Source organism: Sturnus vulgaris, chromosome 10 (assembly GCF_052056855.1).
Source record: "Sturnus vulgaris isolate bStuVul1 chromosome 10, bStuVul1.hap1, whole genome shotgun sequence".
Taxonomy (NCBI): domain Eukaryota; kingdom Metazoa; phylum Chordata; class Aves; order Passeriformes; family Sturnidae; genus Sturnus; species Sturnus vulgaris.
The window spans coordinates 13,468,568-13,492,822 of record NC_142252.1 but is presented as its reverse complement, the minus strand read 5'-3'; the positions used below and the strand labels follow the sequence as shown (position 1 = coordinate 13,492,822).

General features: G+C 47.8%; 3 protein-coding genes across 6 annotated transcripts in view; all 3 read right to left on the bottom strand.

Moving 5' to 3' along the window:
• Positions 1 to 105: 105 nt before the first annotated feature.
• On the bottom strand, positions 106 to 12,448 carry LOC148222661 (uncharacterized). Of its 4 annotated transcripts, XM_088170886.1 has the most exons (4): positions 12,318 to 12,410; positions 10,040 to 10,086; positions 4,976 to 5,020; positions 106 to 3,404 (listed from the first exon to the last, which is right to left on the bottom strand). In XM_088170886.1, the coding sequence occupies exon 4, from the start codon at positions 3,397 to 3,399 to the stop codon at positions 1,660 to 1,662; it is 1,740 nt and encodes a 579-aa protein (XP_088027012.1). In that variant the 5' UTR covers positions 3,400 to 3,404; positions 4,976 to 5,020; positions 10,040 to 10,086; positions 12,318 to 12,410; the 3' UTR covers positions 106 to 1,659. The 4 variants fall into 4 exon arrangements, with proteins under 4 accessions (XP_088027012.1, XP_088027014.1, XP_088027013.1 ...); XM_088170888.1 differs by lacking the exon at positions 4,976 to 5,020; XM_088170887.1 differs by lacking the exons at positions 10,040 to 10,086; positions 12,318 to 12,410 and adding an exon at positions 5,961 to 9,991.
• Positions 12,426 to 18,711, bottom strand: LOC106860802 (uncharacterized). Its single transcript, XM_014888836.2, has 2 exons — positions 17,596 to 18,711; positions 12,426 to 15,068 (listed from the first exon to the last, which is right to left on the bottom strand). Exon 2 carries the CDS (start codon positions 15,040 to 15,042, stop codon positions 13,117 to 13,119), a length of 1,926 nt encoding a protein of 641 aa, XP_014744322.2. The 5' UTR covers positions 15,043 to 15,068; positions 17,596 to 18,711; the 3' UTR covers positions 12,426 to 13,116.
• A 149-nt stretch (positions 18,712 to 18,860) lies between these two features.
• The window catches only part of ATP13A3 (ATPase 13A3), a 57,045-nt gene continuing 51,650 nt past the window's right edge, over positions 18,861 to 24,255 (bottom strand). Inside the window, exon 34 of the mRNA XM_088170882.1 lies at positions 18,861 to 23,416. Coding sequence (XP_088027008.1) covers positions 23,219 to 23,416 — 198 coding nt within the window. The 3' untranslated portion in view covers positions 18,861 to 23,218. The remainder of the gene's footprint in view (positions 23,417 to 24,255) is intronic.

Here is a 24,255-nt window from a genome sequence, read left to right as displayed (position 1 = left end):
CACTGTAAAAATCTCTGAGGAGTGGAAATCAAGTGCAGTCCCTGTCCCTGCTGGGCCATTCCCCTGCTGCCCACCACAAAGGAGTGAATAAACAGCTCTTGGCACTTGGAGTGGATAATGGCACTTTAATGAGAAGGTCACACATCAGCACCCAACAGCCCCGTGACACAGTCCTGTGTCTCTTGTTACCATGCAGGACTCGGCCCAGAGGAGTGACCCATCACATGCACCAGCCTGGAGCTGCTTGTGCCAGCACTGGCTACTGAGGTGCTATGAGCAGCCAGCAATACAGGGTGGACACCAAACACACACCTTGTCCCACAGCAGCAGTCCTCAGGCAGCCTGGTGCCACTGCAGCACACATGGATGGAAGTGAGCTGAATCCCCCCATGGTCGTGCTGCCGCTGGAGAAGGCAGCTGGATACAGGTGCTGTGGGGGGATGGCATGGCACCCATTTGCAACCTGCAGAGCAGCCAGCACTCGCTGACCCCTGCACTCTGTGCTGCCAGCATCCCCTGCCCAAGGGCTGCCACCAAGCCAGGGCACTGGGCACACACAGGAGGGCACTCAAGGGAGTAAGAAGAGGATGAAGAAGCTTTGTCAAACAGAGCAGGGCCAGGTTGCTCACTAGCTGGTGGAGGGTTTTAAGGAAATGAGGACCAGAAATGGGGTGCAGTAAAAGCAGCCTTGGAGCACGAGCACAGGAGCTTCTCCCAGTCCTTGCAGACGCTTCACACCCATTGTCCCATTCCTTTATCCTCACAGTAGGGCCAGAGCAAGCCCCTGGCACCCTGTGGGGCTGAGGCAGGGTGCTGCAGGCAGGGGCACAGCCACAACAGGGTCAGCACCAGCATGCAGTGAGGGCTGGGGGCTGCTCCTGCCCATCCCCGATGCCAGCACACTGTCCCGTGGCTCTCCTGGCTGGAGGTGCACGAGGGAAGCAGGCAGATGCCGGGAGCAGGAGAAGGTGCTGGCTGTGCTCTGGCCTGCCCTGCCTGCAGGCAGGGAGGGCAACTGGGACGCAGCTGAGACACTCAGGGTGTGCCAGCCCGGCACAACCCACCCTGCAGGGAGCCCTGCCCAGGCACCGGCGAGTGACGAAGCAGCCGAGGAAATGCAGCTCTCCTGGGGCCAAGGTGCTCACCTGGCTCCTGGCCCATCATGATGGCTCACACTGTCTGCCCAGGTAGGGGCGGGGGGGGGAGACATGGTGGGGGCAGAAGGTAGGGAAGAGGGGCTGGGCAGAGGTGAGGGCAGCAGGAAGCGTGAGGGCAACAGCACTGCAGGGAATGATGCAAGGTGAAGGATGAGGAATTCCTGTAATTTGGGGTAAAGCACCATCATGGCCAGGCTGTGGCTCCTGGCTCGAGGGGTCCCTCTCTGCATCCCACACCTCAGCTGCTGGACCTGGGCAGAGAATGAGCAGAGAGGCTGCACTGGAGGCAGGAAGGGCTGGGGATAGTGGGCAGCCATGAGAGGCGACTCGGTGGGGAGGCTCTGCTGCAGAGGAGGGGCAGGGCAAAGCAGAGCACGACAGTGATACACACAGCGCACATGGTGATGTTGTCCCATCCCAGTCAGTACGGGCAGCTGATGCAGAGCCACTGTCATGTCCTTTGACCCCACAAGCACCTCTGCCCTCAGGGTCTGCCAGATACTCAGGCTTCATTCGGAGCCTTCATCCTCATGAGCACAACATGGCTCTTCTTCCTACAGCCATAGACCACCAGTGCCAGCAGAGCAGCCAGCAGGGCCACACATACCAGCACGATGACTGCTACCACCACCCCACTCTGCAGGCGTGTCAGCCCCCACTGCCCCCTCTCCTCCTCCTCCTTCTCCTGCTCCTCCTCCTCCTGTGGGGAGGCTGGCAGCCCCGTGGGGGGCTCCATCGAGGCATCTTCTGGTGATGCTGCCTCAGAGGTGTCAGCAGGGAGCAGGGTGCTGGGATGGGGAGCAGCAGTGGGGGGCTGGGGGTCGAGGAACTGGTCTTTTGGCAGCCCGGCGATGGGGATGCCCTGCAGGGCGGGAGGCTGGGCACACAGTGGGGGTATCTCACCCACCTTGTGAGGATTCTTCTCCAGCCAGCCCTGCAGGGGCAGGATGCCCTTGTCACAGCGCCAGGAGTTGTTGTGCAGCCTCACCTCTCGCAGGGCAGTCAGCGGGGAGAAGATGCCGGCAGGCAGGTACTCCAGGGCATTGTAGTGCAGCTGCACGTGCCGCAGCGCAGGGGTGGCCCCGAAGAGGCCCCGTGGCAGTGCCTGCAGCTGGTTATGGTGCACAGAGATGTTCTGCAGCTTGGGCAGCCCCTCCAGTGCCCGGGCATCCAGGCGGCGCAGGGCATTGGAGTGCAGCGACAGCTCCAGCAGCTCCCCCAAGCCCTGGAAAGCCCCTGGTGCCACCGACCGCAGCCGGTTCTTGCTGAGAACCAGGAGCTGCAGCTGGGTGAGGTTGCTGAAGACCGCGGTGGGGAGGGTGGAAATCTCATTGTCGTAAAGCCAGAGCTCCTGCAGGTTGGGCATGGGCCCAAAGGCACTGGGGGAGATGTCCCGCAGGCGGTTGACGTGCAGGGTGATCTTGGCGAGAGCGTGCAGGGGCAAGAAGACGCCGCTCGGCAGAGTGGTGAGGAGGTTGTTGGACAGGTAGAGCTTCTGCAGGTTGGTGTTGTGCACAAAGAGCTCCGGGGACAGCGTCTCCAGCTGGTTCTGGTGCAGCCCCAGCTCCTGCAGGTCCGGCAGCCCATCAAAGGTGCCCACCGGGATGTGCCGGAGCCGGTTCTCATAGAGCCGCAGCACCTGCAGCCGCGCCAGCCGCTCGAAGGCCCGGGGCGGCAGGCGGTCGATGTTGTTCCTGGCCAGGTTGAGCTTGGTGAGGCTGGTCAACTGGTCAAACACCCCCTCCTGCAGCTCCTTCAGGTTGTTCCCGTGCAGCTGCAGCTCCTTGAGGTTGCTCAGATGGGCGAAGTGGGAAGGCTCAACCTGGAGAATCTGGTTGCTGGAGAGGAGCAGAGACTCCAGCTTGTCCAGAGGCTCGAAGACCTGCACAGGGAGCTCCTGCAGTTTGTTACTGGCCAGGCTGAGGTAGCGCAGGTCGGGCAGGTTCTGGAAGGCCCCGGGGCTGATGCGCGACAGGGCGTTCTTCTCCACGCGCAGCCCGATCAGCAGGGAGGCGTTGCCGAAGGCGGCGTCACCCAGCTCGGCGATGCGAGTGTTGATGATCTGCAGGGTCATGGCGTTGGCAGGGATGGGGCTGGGGACCGTGGTGATGTCGGCACCAAAGCACTCCACCTGGGCACTGCGGGCACACTGGCACTGCTCTGGGCACTGGCTGACTGACTGATTGACCAGCTGGATGCCCAGAAGCAGCAGCAGCCACTGCTGCCAGCCTCCCTGCTCCATTGGGCCTGCAGAAAAAACAAAGGAGGGAGGTCCAACCCCTGCAACTTCCCAGCTCCCGGACCCACTGCCAGGGATGGGTGCTGCTTTCCCCCTGGAAAAAGCCACCGAGGCTGTGGCCATCCTGCTCCCAGCATGGCAATGAGGAGGAGAAGGGTAGGCAAGGAAGGCTTGGGGCAGGCAAGGCTTGGCTCAGCCTACGCAGGAGCTCAAAGCAAGACAGAGCTGGAGGCCACAGTGCCTGGCTGCCATACCACAGCTATTAGTGGCATCCCTGGCGTCCCAGCTGTCTTGGCTGCTCTGACAGCTGGGAGTGTGGTTTCCTGTTTGACAGTGTGGCGAGCTGCTACCAGCAGCACTGGCCCCTCGGCACCACCAAAGAGCCCAGACCTTCACCAGAGTTGGCTCACGGCACCTGCAGTGGTCCCAGCATTGCCCCAGCACTCCAAGCACCCTCCTAGCTCTGAGCTCCTGTTGCAAAACCAAGAGCAGTGCCTAAGGATGTTTTAGCTCCAGTCCTCAGGAGCTGGGTCAAGAGGACCCTTGTCTGCTCCCCAGCAAAAGCTGGGCACAGGCTGACCCTGTGCTCCCCCCATCCCCAGCAGGAGGTCTCAGCTTGGTTTATTTTTACCATGACTGGGGTGTCTGGTATGGGCACGTGTATGCAGGCTGGTCCCAGGGGTGGTACCCAGCAAAGTCTTCCATTACCCCATGAGCACAGATACCATGCACACCCTCTCCTCTTTCCTCTGGCCTGGGAGCTTCCTCTCTCCCTCGAATAAAGCAGCAACCTTGTGCCAGGCTGGCATGGAGCAGCCCCCCAGTAACAGCTTCATGTGGCACAAGGGAGGGAGAAAACCTGCAACTCCTCCTGCTCTGAGCACAGCTCAGGCAGACAGGCAACTCAGGCAGCACAGGGCTGTGGCCACAGTGGCCCAGCTGGCACCCAGGCTGTTGGGGCACAGCCCTTGCCCTACTCCCCACCCGGCCCTCAGGGAACACTCTTGCACTCAGGCAGGGAGGGAGGAACCCTCCATAAGCCAGCATAGTTTATGTTTCCCATATGGAAACAATCTGCATCCAAGAACAGCTTTGTTTATAGCAAGACATTTATAAACTTCCCCAAAAGCTCGGCACATCAAAAGCCCTGCTCATGTCACTCCCTGCTAAGCAGCAATGAGAGCACCCACACTGGAGCAACCTTCAGGAAAGGCAGCTGGAAACTATTCATCTCTCTTTTTCTTCTAGGGACAAAAAAACTTACAGACTAAGAGACTGAACGTTCTCTGCTGCTCAGCCCCTCAGCATCCCACTACTTCCCCCAAAATATTACTTTGCCCCCCCTTAATTTTCTCTGTTGATCATTGTCTGGGATACATTGCCTATGTAACTCTTTCAGCTCCCACAGCATCTAAGTGGTCTCACTTTTTCAGAGAACCCTTGCAAGATAAACATCTCCATCAAATAAAAAGGCACTGAATGTGCAGATCCCACCACTCCACCACCAACCCTCAGAGCTGCCCTAGGAGTCCCCAGGATCCGTATCCACTCACAGGGGCAGTAGGAGAAGGAGACTTACCCGAGTGTCCTGCAGCCACGAGCGCCGAGCGAGCACAGCTCCGTGCTGGCAAGAGAGCAGAGTGTGGTTCATTCTTCCCCTCCCAGTATATAACCCGTCCAAATCAATGAATCAGCACAGGGGCAGTGGCGGGGTTAGGGAAAGCACTGGAGCAGAGCTGCTTCCAACTCCTATTTCCTCAGCAGAGCATGCATCTTAGGGATGGAATTTTGGGTTTCCCCCTCCTGAACCCCAGTGCTCTTGTAAGAAGACAAGCAGAGGGCCCTGTGACCATGCTGCTCATGTCAGCCAGTGCCCAGGCAGCAGCTTGGCCCTGGGAGTCCCTCCTGGTCCCCAGTGGGACACAGCCAGGTGCCCTGACCCCTGGGCACAGCCTTATCCTTCTCTGGCACGAGTTCACACCAGGGCTGCTCCACGGCACTTCCTTGGCACGGCACAGCTCTTGTTTCCCTGTCTATGGCTCCTGCAAGTGTCAGGACTGCAGGCTGTGCCCCAGCCCAGGGTCACCAGTGCAAGCAGACCCCTGGCACACTGACCCTGCCCAGGTCACAGTTCTCATTGCCCCCACAGCCACAAATGCCAACAGGTCACAAATCCACAAGCACCCACTGTGGGCTTTGTCCTGTGGGCACCACAACCAGCGCTGTCAGGAAGCGAGCACCGTGCCAGGCTGCTTCACAGAGCCCTCAGTAAGCCAGAGCACTGCCCATGAGCTATGAGGAGCAACTTGGCCCCGAGGAACCCCCACTGCAGGCATCCCTGCAACCCCAGAGCAGGACAACAGCTGTCTCCCAGTGGCTACCCCTGCTCTGCCCCCTCAGCAGTTCTGACACACAGGTGATGGAGCCTGGTACCCAGGGGTGTTTGGAAAACAACCATCAACTTGTTCAGGGGCACATGCTGCCACCCCTCCCCTGCCCTCTCCAGCGCACACGGGTGCACTGGGGTGCCCTTGGGTCCCATCACCCAACCCAGGTCTCCCCACCTCCTCCGGGCAGTCCCAGTCCAGCAGCTACCAGGAACGGATATTCGGGAGGAAGCAGCTAAGGAGAGTCAGCCTACGCGGCCCCTTTGGGTTTCCTGGAGAGCCACTGCAGTCCCTTGCTAAGCACGGGGCAGCTGGAATTTCCCTGACTGCCTCTAATCCTGTCTAAGCTCACAACCTCTGCTCAGGTTCCGGGTGGCATTGACAAGCTGCTCAGGATGGGAACAGCGTGGGGCTGCTGCCGGAAAAAGGGGAGGAAATGTGTCATGCTGTGAGGGGTGGGAGCATGCAGGGAAGTGGAAGGGACAGCTGCCCTGCTCAGAGAGGGGACCAGACCAGGACAAATAGCAAACTGCAGGGATGGAGAGCAGGGTTCCCAGACAGTCTCAAAGGAAGGAGACAGGGATCGTGGGAACCAGGGCCACCACAGTGTCAGATCTCACGCGAGGCCCATCTGCCACAGGACATGCTGAATGGCCACGGACCCCTCTCCGTCTGGAAAGTGAATGCAGAGCCTGAAACTACCCCTGGCCATGCTCCCTGCCTGCTCTGGGGCAACACCCAGGCATCTGGGCACAGAGAATGGGCATTTTGAAAACACCACCCACCAAGTGCACTAGTTCACACTCTAGTGACACAGCAGTTTCCCAGAACCTCACTTCCCAAAACAATCTCCCCACTTCTGTGACAGTGCTGCAGCTGGAGGTCAGGCACCGGGCTTGGGAGCTGCCTGCTCCCTGCAGCCCTGGCACAAGAGCAGGGCTCTCACAGCCTTATCATGGCTATGTCTGCCCACTGCCAGTGCTGCTGGGCTTCTGCCCATTCTGACTCATCCAAAAGCTCACAGCTTTTCAGCAAGACAACACAAACTAAACCTCAGCACTTCCGATAAAACACTGCCCCAAGCCCAGCTCATCAGAGGAATGCTGGACTCGCCTCCTTCCCAGCAGTGCTGCCCCAGGGTAGACAGGGATGCAGTGGTGGGTACCTCAAACACCCTGCCCCAACGTGGGGGGGTCATCAGATTATGGTCCCTACCACGATGCAAAGTTTCAGAGCAGGTAACAGCCCTGACGAAAACCCTCCTGCGTCTGCCCAGGCCTCAGGAAACTGACTCTGGCTTCTGGCCAGAAAAGATTATTATTTTCAAGACATCACTAAAAATAAAGCAGAGCTGAATAACAAATGACACACACCCATGAACCACAGCCACTCCCAGAGGTTAGCACATGGAAGATCGCCCCAGGCCACTTACAAGGGAGAGAAACAGAGGATATGAGAGTTTGGGACAGCAGCATGTACCCATCCCACAGATCCGGAGGGAAGAGGCACCTCCTGAGATGGCAAATGGATATGATTGAAGGTGAGATTAGCATTTTGCAGGGAGAGGCTGTTCCACATAGCCAGGAACTCACACGGTGCTGGATGGAGTGGAGTGGGTCTCATGCTGCAGAAAAGCCCCAGGTTCAGCATTGCCTGGTGGACCTTTCCCACCTCCAGCTGCACCAGCCAGAGGCTGAAGCCTCCCTGACCAAGCCCTGGACAGTGTAGAATCACTGTTACATCCCTGCATCTTCAAGAAGATGGAGCCCCAGAAGAGCAGCATCACTTATTGCTGGAGTTGTCTGCCTTGCTACAGGACAGCAGGACAGTCCCGTGTCTGTCTGCCCATGCTGGCACACCTCCAGCACATCCCCATGGCCAGAGTGGTGGATGCAGCAAAGCTGAGTGGCTCTGAATCACCAAGGGACTAGAGACTGCTTGGAAAAATTCATGTAATCGCTAAAATTAGCAGCTTGTGGGCTTGGCTGGGAGAGCACATCGTTCATCTGCCAAGCAGCTGAGCATGCTCACCCACGCCATGCAGCTGAGCTCCCCCCTCAGCCCCTGCTCCCTGCACACCTCCATCTCCTGCCTGAATTGGCACCCTGGGCAGGATGGGCCCTCCCCATGGCCTGCTGCTCCCTGCAGTGCAGTGCTGGGACCCCCCAGTTACTTTGCCCGGCTGCAAAGTGCCCACCCTGCTATGAACCCCCCATCCACGGTGGTCCCTGGTGCACACAGAGACCAGCTGGTCCCAGGCACCAGGCCAAACACTGCTGAAGCGGAGGAGGAGGGTGGAGGTTTGGGCTAGGGGCCACAGAGGGAGTCCTCCCCATGTTCCAGGGAACACCTCTGGGCCTGAGCCCTGCAGCAGGACCCACAGGTTCAAGCCATAGGTGAGGGGTAAAGGACGAGGCATTAGTCCTTAGTCCTTAGATGCTGGGGCCACCTTCACCCTTAGACAAGCACCAGCAGCCGCTGCCTCACCATAGGCCCACCCTAATCCTTTGAGGAGCCCAAATGAGAGAGCTCCTCCATAGGGCCAGTGATCCAGCCATAATGACATTTTCTCTCCCTGCTTGCAGAATGCAGGGCCAGGGCTGCCTCACTGCTCATGGCTAGATGATGCCGTCATCTGCCCCAAGGGATGGGGACATGCCCTGCCTTCCCTGGGAAAGTACTTATGCAAAGTGGGAACTTTGGGAGGGAGCAGCAACAGCTTTGGTCCACCGGGATGGCCACCAGGCTAACCTCCATCCAAGCACCAGCACCGGGCCCACCACACCCCTCCTGGAGCTCAAGGAAAATAGCATTTAGGATCTCATGCTCCAGTGGGGTTCACCCCAGCAGCAGAAGTGTCTCCTCCAGGCTCAGGCCTGGCCCGAGCGAGAGCAGCAGCACGCAGGGCTTGGCCCAGGCTCAGGGCAGCGCTAGGCTGGAAGGAATGCGTGGCTGCAGCCAAGTCCCCCCAGAGATAATCCGAAGCGGAAAGAGCTCGTCCGATGTGTGCTGTGAAAGGGGGAAGGACCAGCTGGAGTGGGAGGTGATGGCATGGAGCTCATACACTGAGAAAAGTTTCCTGGATCAGCTTCATCTCTGTAAAGCTACCTCTGGCACCACTAAGTGCCCCAGGGACCTCTTCCCAACATGAAGGGGGAAGGGGCCTCATTTCTTCCCAGGAGAAGCCAGCAGAGGAGTGAACAGCAGACTGCAGAGCTGCTGCCAGCCATTGCTGGCTCTCTGCCCTGAGCTTTTTCCATGCAGAGAGACACAAAAGCACAGCTGGAAGCCTGGCATGCCAGTCCTACAGCAGCAATTGCACAAGGGCTGAGCCCAGTGGTGGATGGGTCTGGGTGCTGCTGGAGCAGAAGTGCTGTAGTGAAGTGAGACTCATTCCCCGTGGCCCAAGTAAGAAACTACACCAAGGCTTATCCACCCACAAGCACCCACACGTAAGTATAAACCCAGATTTAGGCTACAAAAATGGAGGCATAACACCCCCCTAGTTTGCCACTCCGTAGCTGGGACAAAGCAGGCGGTTCAGGCCTTCTGCTCACTGTGAGTCTGTAAACACTCATGGTCCCAGCCCTGAATGGTGGGAATATGCCTTGGGCTGCGTCTTCTCCCAGCTCTTCTGACATCCCTAGGAAACGCTCTGATATCAGGGCTGCCAATCAGCAGCCACAGGCAAGCTGTGCTGGTTGGAGGCGTAGAGGAGACACAGCCAATGCTCCATAATGTCAGGCAGAGGTTCCCAGGGCTCCTGTCTCGCAGCAGCAGCAGCTGCATGCACTCCTGAACCACACAGCACTGCTGGGGGCCTTCTCCAAACACATCTGCCATCACCCTTCTTCTCTTTGACATCAGGACAGGGAAAAGCTGAGGTGCAGGCTGTGATCTTGCTGCTGGGCATTGGAGGACTGAACTGCATTTCACATGTAGCTGCCCAAGCTCACTGCCCTCTGCAAGCAATGAAAAGGGCCCTCCTGCAGTTTCTGGTCTCAGAGGGCAGAGGTGATGGGATGGAAAGGACCAGGACACCAGGGACACAAGGAAAGGATGTGTGTGCTGGTGGCTTGGAAGTTCTTGCTGCAGTGGCTGTGAAATAGGCAGAGCTGCCAGTGTTTGTGGCAGCAGCTCATTAAACTCCCTTCCTCAGCACCCTGTGCTCTGGGGACTCTCTGAATTCAAACTCCATCAAGAAAGGAGAATGGCATTTGTACTGACATCAAGCTGGAAACATAATGAATACTCACATGGCTTGGCACAGGGTAGGTCAGAGCTCCCACTGCTCCAGGATTTCCTAAACAGAGAGAACAGGAGCCACTGCTACAACAACAAGCATTTTGAGGGACAGAGCAAGCTCTGGCTGGGCTGGCACAGCTGGCCTAGTGGTGTGGTACCCAAGCACTCCCAGCCAGGATGTGGTCCTGGAAGCAGGTCCTTGACTTGGAGGTCTGGGTAACATGCAGGGCTGTTAAGCATGACTCTGCACCCCAATCAGGAGCCAAGAGAATGGAACCAACCCCTTCAGCCACTGTACGTGGATGTGCTTTACATTCACCTTTTCCCCAAAACCAGGGATCCATTGGATCAGGGGTTAGGTACCTCCAGTTTCTTCCAGCCCACCGTGTTCTCACCCAGCCTGGTGGCAAAGGCCGAGCAGCAGATGACGTGAGCGTGGACTGCAGGGACGGAGAAAATTCTTGCACACAAAGGAACGGTGCTTTGAGGCAGCAGCAAGGCACGGCTGCCCAGAGAGGGTTTGGGGACAGCTGCATCATGCTGACCTGGACAACTATCCCTTCTCCAGGAAAAACAGAAATGGGGCATGCATAAGGATATCCTTGGATTTTTCAGGCCAGGGAGTTTTTCAGGAAGGGCTGAGCTTCACTGGGCAAGAAACGATGAATCAGAGGCAGCTCAAAACAGTACACCTCAGAGGAAAAGTTAGTAAACCACCCCAGGCACTCATTGCTCCAGCCTTTTGTTGTCTGATGACTTCACTTCCCCCGTCTGGCTCAAGCGTGGGGAAAGCCCGATGACAGCATGTGAAGAGGAATCATCGTCTCAGCACTTGACTGTACACAGCTCTGTGCCAGAGCCCCCACGTGCCAGAGCTGGAGCTCAGTGACTGCACCGGGAGCCAAGGAGCAGCGTGGGGGCCCAGCCGGCTGCACTGCAGGGCTGGGGCAGCCAGAGGAGGGCTCAGAAAGGTGGCACCTGCTGCTGCCCTCGGGTTGGACAGATGGGGGTTGTACCCATACCACGAGCAAACAGGTGCTTTTCCTTAGAAATCAGACACTGTGCATCCAAGTGCCCAGAGCACACTTCCTTCACTGAGGTAACAGTCACCAGCATGGCTTGTAGAACCATTTCCTCACTAGTCCTGGTCATACTGATCTGCCTGCTGCGAGCTGATGCCTGCGTGGCACCGTGCGACAGTGCTGGAGCTGGCACAGCACTAAGTAGTCATTACAGCTGTCCAGCCAAGAACCTAAATTTGTAACAACTCTCTCTTCTTAAACACTACATGCAACCACCCAGAACCACCACTGAGAAAGCTCACTGTTGGTTTTATGCTTCTCTCAAATATATTGCAATAAATGTTCTGGAGCATCTGTTTATGATTCCAGTCACAGTTTGCTTTGCACCACTTGGAGTGACTTGCATTTCTGTTTCTTTAGAGATGGCTCCAACTCCCATTTAGCCAGATTTGCTAAATTTTGTTAAACCTCATCAGCAAGACAATGATCATTTAACACTATAGAAGCACATTCTCTCTTTTCACAGCCTGGAAAAGGAGTTTAAGCCCAGCAGCAGAGCACCCTGAAACAAAGCAGTTACAACTTATTCCTACTGCCTAGAGTAACAGCAGGGAACCAACCAACCATAAACCTGTAGGAAATGCAAGTTTTCTTCACCTCAGGTCTGTCACGTGCATTTAAAGCCTTCCCGGAAAGTCTCTAACAGTGAGAAAGTCACTAAGGTTACAAAATTACTCCTGGAGTAGAGGCTCTCTGGCCCAAGGAGCCAGGAAACCACACCCAGAGGTTTTCAAGCACATCAGAGCTTTTAAGAACAAACTAAGTCCCATAATGTAGATAAAAGCTGATAGTTAAAGCCAAGAGCTACTAAAGCACAGGCAGTCTGACAGCCACCAGTCTACTTATGAACTAAAATATTCATACAATTCAAAATATTAATAAAATGTTAGTATAAAGACCAAAACCCACACTATTGCCTAATAGTCGCCTTTGCACATCAACACTTGAAAGGACTGAATTCAGGGAATAGCAGTATATAATAAGGTAAAAAACATCAAGACCGAAAATGCAACTGAACACTCCAAGCTGATGAAGTTGTATACGTTCCCCAGCCAACTTTGAAATGGAGGTGACACTTCGTGTCCCTCAGTTCAGGCTGGCTCCCTCCTGCCCCCCAGCTGCATGCTGCTGTTTTGCTAGCCAAGCCCAGGAGAGACCATTCTTCTCTCTCCCAGCTCAGCCGAGACCAGCTCTCAAACCAACTCACCCCTGTGGAGCCCGTCCTCAGTCCTGGGCATCTGCCTAGTACTCTGGTTTCAAGATTCCCTGCATCATGCAGCCAGGAACACCTTGTTTGTCAGACCAATGGCCAAAGTTTAAGGATCAAAGTGTTTACTTGATCTTTACAAAGTTTCCAGAAAACCTCCAAGCAAACAATAAAATACATCAAGATTATATTTCCTCGCTCAGCATCTTCCTCCGCTGTTAGCTTTAATCGGTACCCCTTCCTCATGCCACGTCCTGGAAAGGGGCTGAGGACAGAGAGAAGAAGTTAAGACATTTGCACACACCACTCTGCACACATCTCCATTGTCCTTCCCAGCATCTCCTCCCAAAAACACCACTTGTTTTCTCAGTAGGGAGACAAAATTGCAGGCAGTACAGGGCAATATTATTGTATTGGAGTACTTTGGGCAGTCTCTAAAGCACAGTTGAAGCCATGTTCCTATGTAAGAGTTCCTATATTGATGGCACTTCATCTGAGCAGTGAACACTCAGCAGGCAGGAAACCCACAGCACACATGTAGGTAGAGGTGACCACAAACACTTTCATCTCGCCCTCTGGGTTCATGCACCAAGTGCTGTATCAAGTTACAGTGATTACAGCCACTCTTGGGAAATGCTGTGGGGTGCATAAAACTCATTTCCATTATGTTATAAAGACAAGGTCCTTATGGTCTTTACTATAAAAATTTGTAATCCAGATCTGAATCAAGTATTAACTGCTCAAATGTTCAAAAAGTATCCAAAGCAACACTTCCAGTTCTTTCTTGGGCTGGATTTCTCTATCTTCTTAATATTCTTATCAGAACTACAGGCTGAGCAGGAAAATTTCTGGAGTGCAAGAGTTGCCTGGTGTTACCCATCACATATAGACTGAGCACAATGACTACAGTCTGGAGTGTTAAAATCAAACTGTGAACACACAAGAATAGTTGGCAATAAGTAACTCTGGTATTAGAATAGGGTTTAGCACTTCTGAGGGCTGGAAACTCATCCCACCAGAGAGTAGTTAAATCTGTCCCTCTGACACTGTTGGTTTGTGCTATGATGCTGGGAGAAGTTTGAACTGGAACATCTGAGAAATGTAACCCAGGTTGTCCAACACCTTCAACATGGGAGTAGATAAAATCTGGAGTTGCAGGAGGAATTGATGTGGGTGTGCTGATAGTTTCCATGTCAGATAGCACTGTTACAGCAGTGTCCCCAGATGATGTGAAGGGCTCTGTCACAGCAGATGTTGAAGTCTGGCAATAAGTTGAGCTGAATGTCTGATATGTCATAGCTGTGGTTGGCAGGCACTCTGGGTCATCAATGCTTAGAGACACAAGAGAAATATTCTGCAGTGCCATTGGACTGTGGCACATTAGAGATTGCACATTTTTAACTATTGTTGTACTCTTTTGGAGCCATTCTCGGAAGCCAAGAATTTGGCAATCGCATTTCCAAGGGTTGTCATCAAGGACAACTTCTTCCAGCTCAGGTAAAGCAGTAAAGAAGTCTGCAGGAAGAGACTGCAGATTACTACTATTCAGGTAAACTTTCTGGAGGTGCTTGAGATTACGAAAGAGGTTTCTAGGAAGAACCTCAAGCTTTGTATCAAAAAGGGAAATGTTCTGCAGTTTCTGAAGGCTCAGAAAGATTCCCTCTGGCAAATTGGAAATATTACTTGTATGGAGAGAAAGGCCCCGCAGTTCATTCAGGCCACTGAATGCATTCCTAGGAAGAACCGTAAGCTCTGGGTTAAAACTCAGCACAAGAAGCTCTAAATTTGTCAAGTTACTGAAGACAAAGTCTGGTATTGTTGAGAGCTTTGTGTGATAGAGCCATAGGCTACCAAGATGCCTCATCTCTCCAAACAATACTTCTGGAAGAGACTTCAGTGGGTTCCTGTACAAGGTCAGTTTAGACAGGTCATGCAAGTGCAAAAAAAGCCCAGAAGGCAAAACCTGAAGCCTGTTTCTGGAGAGTGTCAGGGTTCTTAGTTTACGAAGACAATGAAATGCATCAGGGGCAATGGAATGGATGTTATTGGAATGCAGAAAAAGCTCCTGCAGCTCCTTCAGGCTATCAAACATACCAGACTCTATTAAAGACAGCCTATTAATATACAGCATCAGCTTCTCAAGCCTGGTTAATGCACTAAATATATTTCTAGGCAGTGCTGCTAAGTAATTTCTTGACAAGTTCAGTACTCTGAGTTGGGTGAGTTTCTTCATCACATCACTGGGAAGTGCTGTTAGTTGGTTTTTGTTCAAGAAAAGCTCCTGCAAACTAGCCAGTTTGTCAAACAGATTTTCCTCGATGGATTTCAGCCTGTTATTTTCGATGATCAGTTGCTGAAGCTGCACCATGTCATCAAATGCTTCTGGGGGAAGTTCAACCAGCTTATTATCTAACAGTTTGAGGACTTTCAGCCTTCCCAAGCCTTTAAAAGCCTTTGGTGAAACCAGAGCGATGTTGTTTGAAGACAGGATGAGATGTTGCAGTTCCACCATCCTAGCAAAAACGTCCTGCAAGTATGATATGTTAGCATTTGTTATGTGAACTTCTGTCATGTTGCAAGGCAGATTTAACAATTCCAGGTCTTTTATGTGGGGGCCAGAGCAATAAATAGCATTTTTTGAAGAGCAGTCACACTTCTCAGGACAAATAGATGCATCCAACTGGAAGAAAAGCTTGATCATCACTGACAAACGGAACACCAACATCCTTGTTGAAGTGCCAGAAACATTAGCTGTTACAAGAGATAAGAGAGAATCAGGATTTGATCATAGGTAACTCAGCAGCTCACAAAGATGTGTGATTATATCATAAACCCGCAAATGTGTGCAAAATTTCCCTTGGCTTGAAAGCAAGCTTCAAAATCTCTTTTGTTGTTGACTGCCAATATTTCTGAAGTGCTCAGCTTACACTGAGAAGTACAGATAAATTAACTTTTGTAAATCAAGTACTTCTTGTTTGTACTTGTACCAGTTAACTACAATAAAAGTACACAAAAATCATGATGAAACGCTTAAGTAGTCAACAGACATGTATTTATTTGAACAGAAAAGCATTACAGAAGTACAGAAGGGTTTGAGTTGGAAGGGACCTTAAGGATCATCTATTTCCAACTGACAGGGACATCTTTCACTCGACAAGGTTTTGTATATTATACTAAATTACATGCCAAAAATATTTTCAAAAATTATCAAAAGGTCCTGCACTCACTGAATTTTTCCATTGTAAGTTATCTGAGGTTTAAAAATAAAGTTTAGTCTGCAAAAATAGACAATGGAGGTAAAAAGGTTGTCCTGTACTTTAAGTGGTGAAAAGCAAAACAGCACCATCCAGTTAAATCCTGTCTCAGCATTTTCAGATGATGGCTTCTTGGAACAGCCCAGGAACACACAAGAAGAACAGGCTATTTTTGACACAGCCTGAAATAACACAGAAGACCCCATGTGGCACAGGACAGTAGTGAGCCTCTGATAACCAACAAGTCTCATTTCAACAGCTGAATGCAATACTGAGCTGTCAGCAGTAGTATTAAAAGTACAGTGAAATGAGAGGAAAGAAGAGCACGAAATTAGATGGGAAGTTGTAGCAAAAAAGACATCTGCATGAAACACACCACAAAGTTGGAAAGTTGCATACATTTCCAAACAAACAGGAAAGGAATCATTGTAGGTATAAATGGTAATATTTAAAAGAGCAAGCCAAACAGAAACCCACAGTCTAGAAATACTTCCTCAATGAAATCAACAAGTCCAAGTGTATCAGAAACCTGGATGTCAAGCACCTGGCTGAGCAGCAGAATAAGCAGCAGCTGGGACAGCTGGAATAGCTACACAACTTCCACAGAGGTAACTGAGACAGCTGACACAATGTCAGTCTTCTGCCAGGAACATGGGGGGAGAGGAAGGCTCCATCCCCACATCCTCTTTTTCAGGAGCAAGGATGAAGCTCTCCCATACCAACCCCACAGAGACTGTTGGGTACAACTCCCATCACTTAAAGAGAAATCAGGAGGGACAGCAGAGCTTCTCAGGCACCCAGTATGTTCTGCTGACAAGAACATACCACAACGGGCCCAAAACAACTGCATGCCCAAAACAGCTACTGCATTAACAAAAAAAGGCCAAAAGAGCAAAAGGGAGTGCTTTAAAAAAAATATTTTATTTAGGTTCAGAGTACTGAAGTCTGGTAAAATCTCCAACTCTCCCTCAGGAAGGGAAGGACATGGCATTTAGTGCTATCAACGACCAGCAACATGGTGCCACAAAGCAAGATCTCAGTGGGCTTTTCACAACTCCTTGAATGAGACATATGCATCACCAAAAAATAGCACATTTCACTCTTCCAAAGGTCTTTCACATGTCAAGCAAAAATCTTTGAGAAATTCTCGCCCTTCTAGTAATCCTCCTCATCCCAAAACTCTCATAAGCCAGTGATGCTTTTACCTCAAGTTTGTAAGTCAGCCTGTCCCTGATCCTACCTATCCCCATGAGCAGAACCCTCTATCCAGAAACACGTTAAGAAATTTCTGTTTCAAGCCCTGACTGGCATCTCAACCAGCACAAATTTAACTCAGGACCACAGAACTGCAGGATTCAGTGAGACAAGAGAACCAAATGGAGGGGAAAACCTCCAATTTGTTATGCTAGAAACTACAAAAGCAGGTCCCTTGGAAGGTATGACTGCAGGCCACTCTGTAAAATCAGAAACAGATTAACACTAGACTGTAGGTTTGTGATGTCTGTTTTCTTGGTCTTATAGCAAAAGATAAGACAGTATACAAGAAGACAAGGTTAGATGCTCAGAAATGGTAGAAAGCACTAACTTTGACAAACAAACAGCAAAATGGTAGCAATTCTTTGCAAGATATGAAGGCTGTAAGTGCTGTCACAAGAACTGGACAAGCCTATGAGTCTCAAACATCTAGAGCTGCAAACAGTATTTCTGAAGAAACATTTAAACAGTACAGAATACAGTAATACCCACAATAAAGATCACAATTATACATTGTATCAAAATTCTCTCAAACCCTCCCTCACATGAGACACCTGGCATTGCAGAAAAGGCACCAGCCTGGCTGGTCATTTACCAAAGTCTGGTCTACAGCCTCTTTCCCTTTCAGCCCCCTCTTAACATTTCTCAAGACTACAAAAGGATGCCAGAGACAATACATTAATACTGTTACTATATTAGAAGTCTCAAATTAGTTTTGAACTTAGTTTTAGAGAACACTGATCACATGCATTGCTTACAGTGGTGCTTACCTCTTTTATTGTCTTGCAAGCTCCTAAACTCATACAAGCATGAAAAAGGAATTTTGAGCTGTACCTTAGAAACTTATCTGCTTTTTAAAGGAACTTACCAGGAGCAGAGCAGGCTTCACCATGACACTGCACTTTAAACGGGAAGTAAAACAGCAAAAGGCATCCTCTAGATAACACTTTCACCCGTATTTGCCCAGTTACTGAGACAGGACAAAGGTCAAACAATATTTGAAGCTTCAGAGCAGATTTTTGCCTACAATTGTTCAAGCAACCAACTTCCACAGGTTGTATGTAACTGCAAAAGTAGGGCTTGAAGCCACTCACATAACAGGAGAAAGTTTTAAGTCACACACCCAATGGCAGAAAACCCCCTTGTAGCTTCTTTGTCAGTGATACTGGAGTATGTGCTTCAGATAACCCAAAGCAAATCTGAGTGAAGTCAGAAATCTACACTTCAATGCGAGATGTGAACAGAAATTTCAAATTTGTCACCGGTCTGCTACACAGATTTTAAAGGAGTGGACACATCCACTTTAAACCAAGTGCTCATATCTTCACAAAGCTGCTCTGACTTTCAATTTCTTGCAGGATTGGAGTCAAAGCAGTTTCAGTAAGGAATGAAGGATTTTTTTACTTAATGCTTTGGCTAAGCATTCCAAGGTTGACCCATTTAGTTTCTGTTTTTCCTCAAAGTCTTCTGGAGTGGCAGGCCAACAAAACCTAAAACCTCTAAGATTCTGAAAGAGAAAAGCTACGTTTTAAAAACAGAAGCTTGAAACTGAAAGACTGAGTTTTTGTTATTAAGTAAAAAGGTATTTTAAGTATCTTGTTTTCAAGTTTAAAATAATGTGCTCTGCCAGTGACTGTTTCAATGGAAGGTGAGCCACAGGATAGAAAACATGTCTTCATTTCCACATGATTTTTCTGAAGATGACTATGACAATGGTGACAGTTCAGATCATGCCCCCCACATGTCCAAACAGAAGGAACATCTGAATAATCAAAGATGGAAACAAGTTGCTATCCCATGTACAAGGTCTGGCTTTAGAATGGCTCTCATAAGCCACCAGGTGAAGCTGCAGTCAGCGTGATCCCCCTAACACAGCAGGCACCATTCCCACCCTCACCTGAAAAATACACAGGTGCTGAACACCATATCCATGACAGCAGAGGGACTAAGTCTGTGTTCTTCAACAAGCTTTGGATCTAATTCTATAAAGAATAATTAAAACAATTCCATGAAACTAATGAGAAGAATTAAAAAATCGGTTCATTTAAATTTTATTTTCAAAGAGCTTCAGTCACAAAAATGATTTACAAGTCTATTTACAATTCTATTGTACAGTTATTTATGTATGCCTCTTGACAACAGGGTACCATTCTAGAGCAGCAATACATATTTTAAATACAAAGATGTAGTATCATTTCAGATTTAAAAATAAAAGGAAGCTGAGCTTCTAGAGAGCGCTGTAATGATGAACATTTTAATCTGTGTTAGGCTTGAGGAATTAATGACAAACTAAGTAGTTTCTGGTTCACATAATTATTAAACAAGCTGCAGTTTGTTGAAAATAGTTTTAAAAACCTGAAGCTTTACTGTATATAAAATCAACATATTCAAGACTCTAAAAATTGTCAAAAACCCACAGCTTTCCCTTAGACATACAAAACCCTAAGTTTACAATTCAGAATTTCATGGGAGAAATCCTACAGGACTTGAGCTCTCTCATTTTGTGATGACCAACATAAGCATTAAAAATCTGCAGCATAAAAAGGACTCCACATCTGCTTAGTATTATACTGCATATACACACATATACAGTACAGGATTATTTACCCAATTTGGGATGACTGTTCAGCACAACCTTCATGAAGAAAGAAAAAAATAAATATAATTAAAAATCCAACAACTTTTTAAAAAGTGCAACAGTAAGAGTTTCCAATTTAAAGTTATGATGAATATGGACAGTCAGTTCTGTGGGTTTTTTCAGCCGCTTCTATTCAAGCATTATTTGCAGCATTTTCTTTTTACAGTAGATTTAGTTCTATAGTACATGAAACTAGAGTTACTGCTAATTGAATCTGAAGGGAAAAGAAGAAAAGAACTTTAAAAATAACCCTGAGGGATATACAATTTCATGATCTTGTAATTTATTTCTAAAAAGTAGCATTTATTATTTAGCAACTGCTTTTCTGGATAGACCAGTCCTTTAAGTATGTGCATAAATAATATTTTAAAATCAGTAATATTTACAAATCCTAATACATCAAAATAAAATACGTACAGATTGAAGTCTGCATACACAAATAATTTAATAATAAATCAAACTCCTCAACATAAGGCCAAAATATACAGCAGGAAGAAAATGTCTACCCAGTATCTAGTGGAGCTCACTAACTTGGTCTGTTCACCTGGATTTAGATTTCCAAGATGAATGCTGAAAGAGATTTTTTTTTCAATACAAAATGAATTTCATCTTACTTCAAAACAGAAACTGAATACACTAGTGCAGATCTAGTTTGCTGCATTTCTGAAAACCAGAAAAACTAAACTGCTCAAAATGAGAAAAATTATAGGTGGTCAAATTCAGAGCTTGGGCAGGAAGGCATAAATCCCAATAATTGCAGAAAATGCAAAAGCTTATTTTGTGGCTGAACTTGCAATAACAAGATGGATTCTCAGAAAAACTGATTTATTATTCTTGACTAAGCGTCAGAGCTCAAGCATGCAACCTCAGGAACATTTACCAACCCTGAGCACAGACCTGGAGGAAACAAGCTCCCATTTGCAAAACATTCAAGTTTACTACACTCATGAGCCATTAGTCACTCAGTCAAGTGGAGACACTTGGCAATTTCTGTTTTAGTAAAAGTTCCCTACAATGTTCTCCAAAGACAAGCCCACCTTAACACAGCTGTTTCCTCCTCACTTTCTAGGTAAGTCTAATAAACTAGAATAAGACTGAAAAACTAGCTCCAGAAACCAAGCAAGCCGAGAGAAATTATCAGTTTAGGAAAGTATAAAGCAAAAGCATATAAAAAGGAAAGACACAAATATTTTCCTTCAGTTCTCATGAAACAGCAAATCTAAAATGGTCAATGAAACGGAAAGCAGAAGCTTATGCGTTTAAGGATAAGTCACAGCTCCCAGGTCCAAGATGCATAGCTTCACAATATTTTTCAACTAAAAAATTATTTTTGTTTAGATTTGAATACTACTTACGCAGCTAAGAATTATTCTTCATCAGTTATTCCATGCTACAAAGGTTTTGTAAAATCAACATCGGCAGAAATTAGCCAACTGACTCAGGTTCATGACTAATTAATGTATCCAATGTTTGCAGACCCTTTCGAAGCTACCAATGTTGTTCGATGTTTATGACCTTACGAAGCCAGGATAATAAGAACATTGCTCTGTTGAATGAATGCTAAGAAAACCACTTCCCCCTTTCCCCCTGCTCCACTCCTCAAAAACAAACAACAACAACAACAGAAATCAGGAAAAGAGCTGACAGCTGGACTGGAAGATAGTACACCATATGCATACTATTTAGGAGGAGCAATAACTTCAACAACCAAGTTCTAGGAAAAGGTCTTCCAAACCCTTTAGCACCACTTTTAAATTCCCTGTTGGCACAGTATATTCAACACTGCAGAAACCACAACATGATTGACATTAACATAGTTAACGGTTGGACTTGATGATCCTGAAGGTCTTTTCCAACCTTAATGATTCTATAAGCAGCTGGACACCCTGTCCATTCTGCCTTACAGAACAGCACAAGGGAATTAGGCCTGATCTGAAAAATTCTGCTTATTAAAACAAGGCTGGAATGAAATTGTCTCCACAGGAATTTAAAAGAACAAAACAAAACAAGACAACCCAGAAAAGAAAAAAAAAAAGGAAAAAAAAAAGAAAAAAAAAACCCTAACATCAAAACCTCAAATTCCATCATCAGAATATATACACTTCAAAACAATCCCAACCAGCCAGTAAGTTTGAGGCCCTCATTCCACAACTACTCTAAAGGACCTTTCTTCCTTCTCAAGGATCTCTACAGAATCATGACTTCTTCAGACCCCAGACCCCCTCCCAAAGTTTGGAGGTATCTGGACCAGTTAGTTGCCCCGGTCAAAAACAGACTGATCAAGGCTCAACATTTGTCGTCTTCCCAAAGACGACTTTTCCAAACATTTATGAAGTTGACAATGGTTTGAAGAAATCATTTTGTGGTTAAAAAAAAAAAAAAACCAACAAAAAAAGTTTTAAACCTTGCAAGTCAAAGTGCTGTCTGCCTCTACTTCTTTGTAGACCTATTTTTCTAGTGGTCTTGTGTTCTGATAGTGCCTCGTGGCAAAATGATGTACGGCTACCCCTAGTGCTTAAGCAGCATTAGTGGTGATACAAGCTTTTTTTTTTTTTTTTCATCTTTTTTTTTAATAAATAAAACCTGCATAAGCTTTACAGTTCTGCAGCAAGACAGACTTTAGCTCTATTTTCTCTTAATTTTGTTTTGTATAGCTACATGTAGCGCTTAAGACACCGGCAGACTCTTTGAAATGCTTGTGCTCTTAACGTGCACAAATCCCACATGTGGGCATGTGACAACAGAACTCACTCCCACTCCCATATCCCTTGAAGCAGTAACTCTGGCCTTACTACTTCAAGGTAAATTGGAAAATTATCTTTAGATTTACAAATAAAACGTGGTCCACAAAGGGATAATCCAACCCTTCTGCTGGAAAAAGCAAGGTCTGTGGAGAAATGCATAGCTAAATGTAATAAAACATGACATAGAAGAAAGTGTTTAGATTCTCCATCCTTCTTTCTCCAAAAACTTTAGAGTGTAGCCAAATGGCTCCTCCCCTGGAGGCCACCTAAGCCCTTCCCTGTGGTTAGCTAGAAAAGAAGTCAAGAATCCACATGAAAGCAATGTGCTTATTTCTTAAAAACAGAGCATATTGCTTCAACAGGATTCCCAAATCCTGCTGTGGCACACTAAAGAATTGAACTTAGAACCCAAACATTACACCTGGAAACACTCAAACACTCCTTACTAATAGGGAAAAACTTAAGAGGTACACACACAAACTTTAGAACCGTTCTGAGGCACAAAACTTCATTAGTCAAATAAAAACCAGCTAAACAAACAAAATAATCCCAACCAACCAAAAAAAACCAAAATAAACAAAAACCCCCAAAACCATGACAAGGTTATTATGCACCTCTAGCACAGCCATGAAACCATCACATCATACGGTTTACATGAACACATGCCCAGATAAGCAAGTTATAACAACTATTAAGATACTCCAGGCAAATAATGTGAACCTGTTTTAACTGCCCTGCAGTTTAAACCTTCAAATGCATCTCATTTAGGAAGAATAAAATCTGAAAGAAGGTGGAAGGAAACACAATCGTTTTTCTTCTGCCTAAGGTAACTTACATTTTTAAAATGTACAGCCATAAGATGCCTGGCTCTGAATTTTGTGTTCAGAGAGACAAAACAGTTGGAAATATCTGCATTAGAATTTGACATTTAGCACACTGCAGTTTCAAATAAAGCCTTAAAATTACATTCTTCTGAATACTACTGAAGAGGCATGCCACCAAGATCCACTGCTACGTTACGGTGATGATTTGATATGAACCATTTTCTTGGGATGGTACTTTCGCTTCTGTTGTTGTCCTGGGTTTTGGTGGCCATTCTGGATCAACCAGCAGTTCCTGAGCTAGGTGCATATACTTGGCTTTTGGTGTCTTCTCTCTACAACCAAACAGGGAAGAAAGGAAACAGACTCCACAGCGGTCCCCAGCCTCCTGTAGAAGTGAACAGATTTGAAAATTGGATTACCATAACAACAAACAAAGAAAGTCAGTAACAATACAGTAAATTACTAGAAGAAAAACTATTATTTCAGTCTTTAATTTACTATTTCATTATCACATTGGATTGGACCTGTGGTACAGTAACTCTTCTGTTGTGTCATCTCTTCTATACTATGGTAGTGATGACATTCAAAAAAACATTAAGGAAAAAACCAAGTATTTCACATTATTGTAACATCTAAGACCACCAACAGTTTTTATGCATATTTTATAATCATTTCAATAATCACAAATAGAACAGGAAACAATAAATGACTTGTTGGAGAATAAAAGCCTGGTCTAGAAAAAGCAAATTCCCAAAATCCCAAAATACTTTTTAATTGTTAAACTGAAGGCAGCCAGTCAGACAGAAGAAGCAGAATTTAACTTGCTGGTATGTGAAATCTAAATACTGCAGGTATTAATAGCTATTTAAAAAGACACAAATTATTAAACTTAAATCTTCCTTTCTATATTTCCTCTCCCGGTCTTAAATGCATGTAATTTAATTATCTGGAGAGGAGAAACACCATTCCTCATTCTTGAGACTGAATCCCTCTCATGTCTCAGATAGCACCTATAGTCGACAGGGCTGACATTTTAATGATAATATATTCTATAGTTTTCACCATGCTCTAAATGTCAGCTGGTGAACGGAACCAAATGTGAGCCTTGAGCACAGTTTCCATTCCTCAGCAAACACAAAATAATTTGTTCTATAACAGCCTCAAAAGGACAAATGTAAATCTGAAGTGAATACATTTAATAACATTCAGTGCTGAGAAATAAAC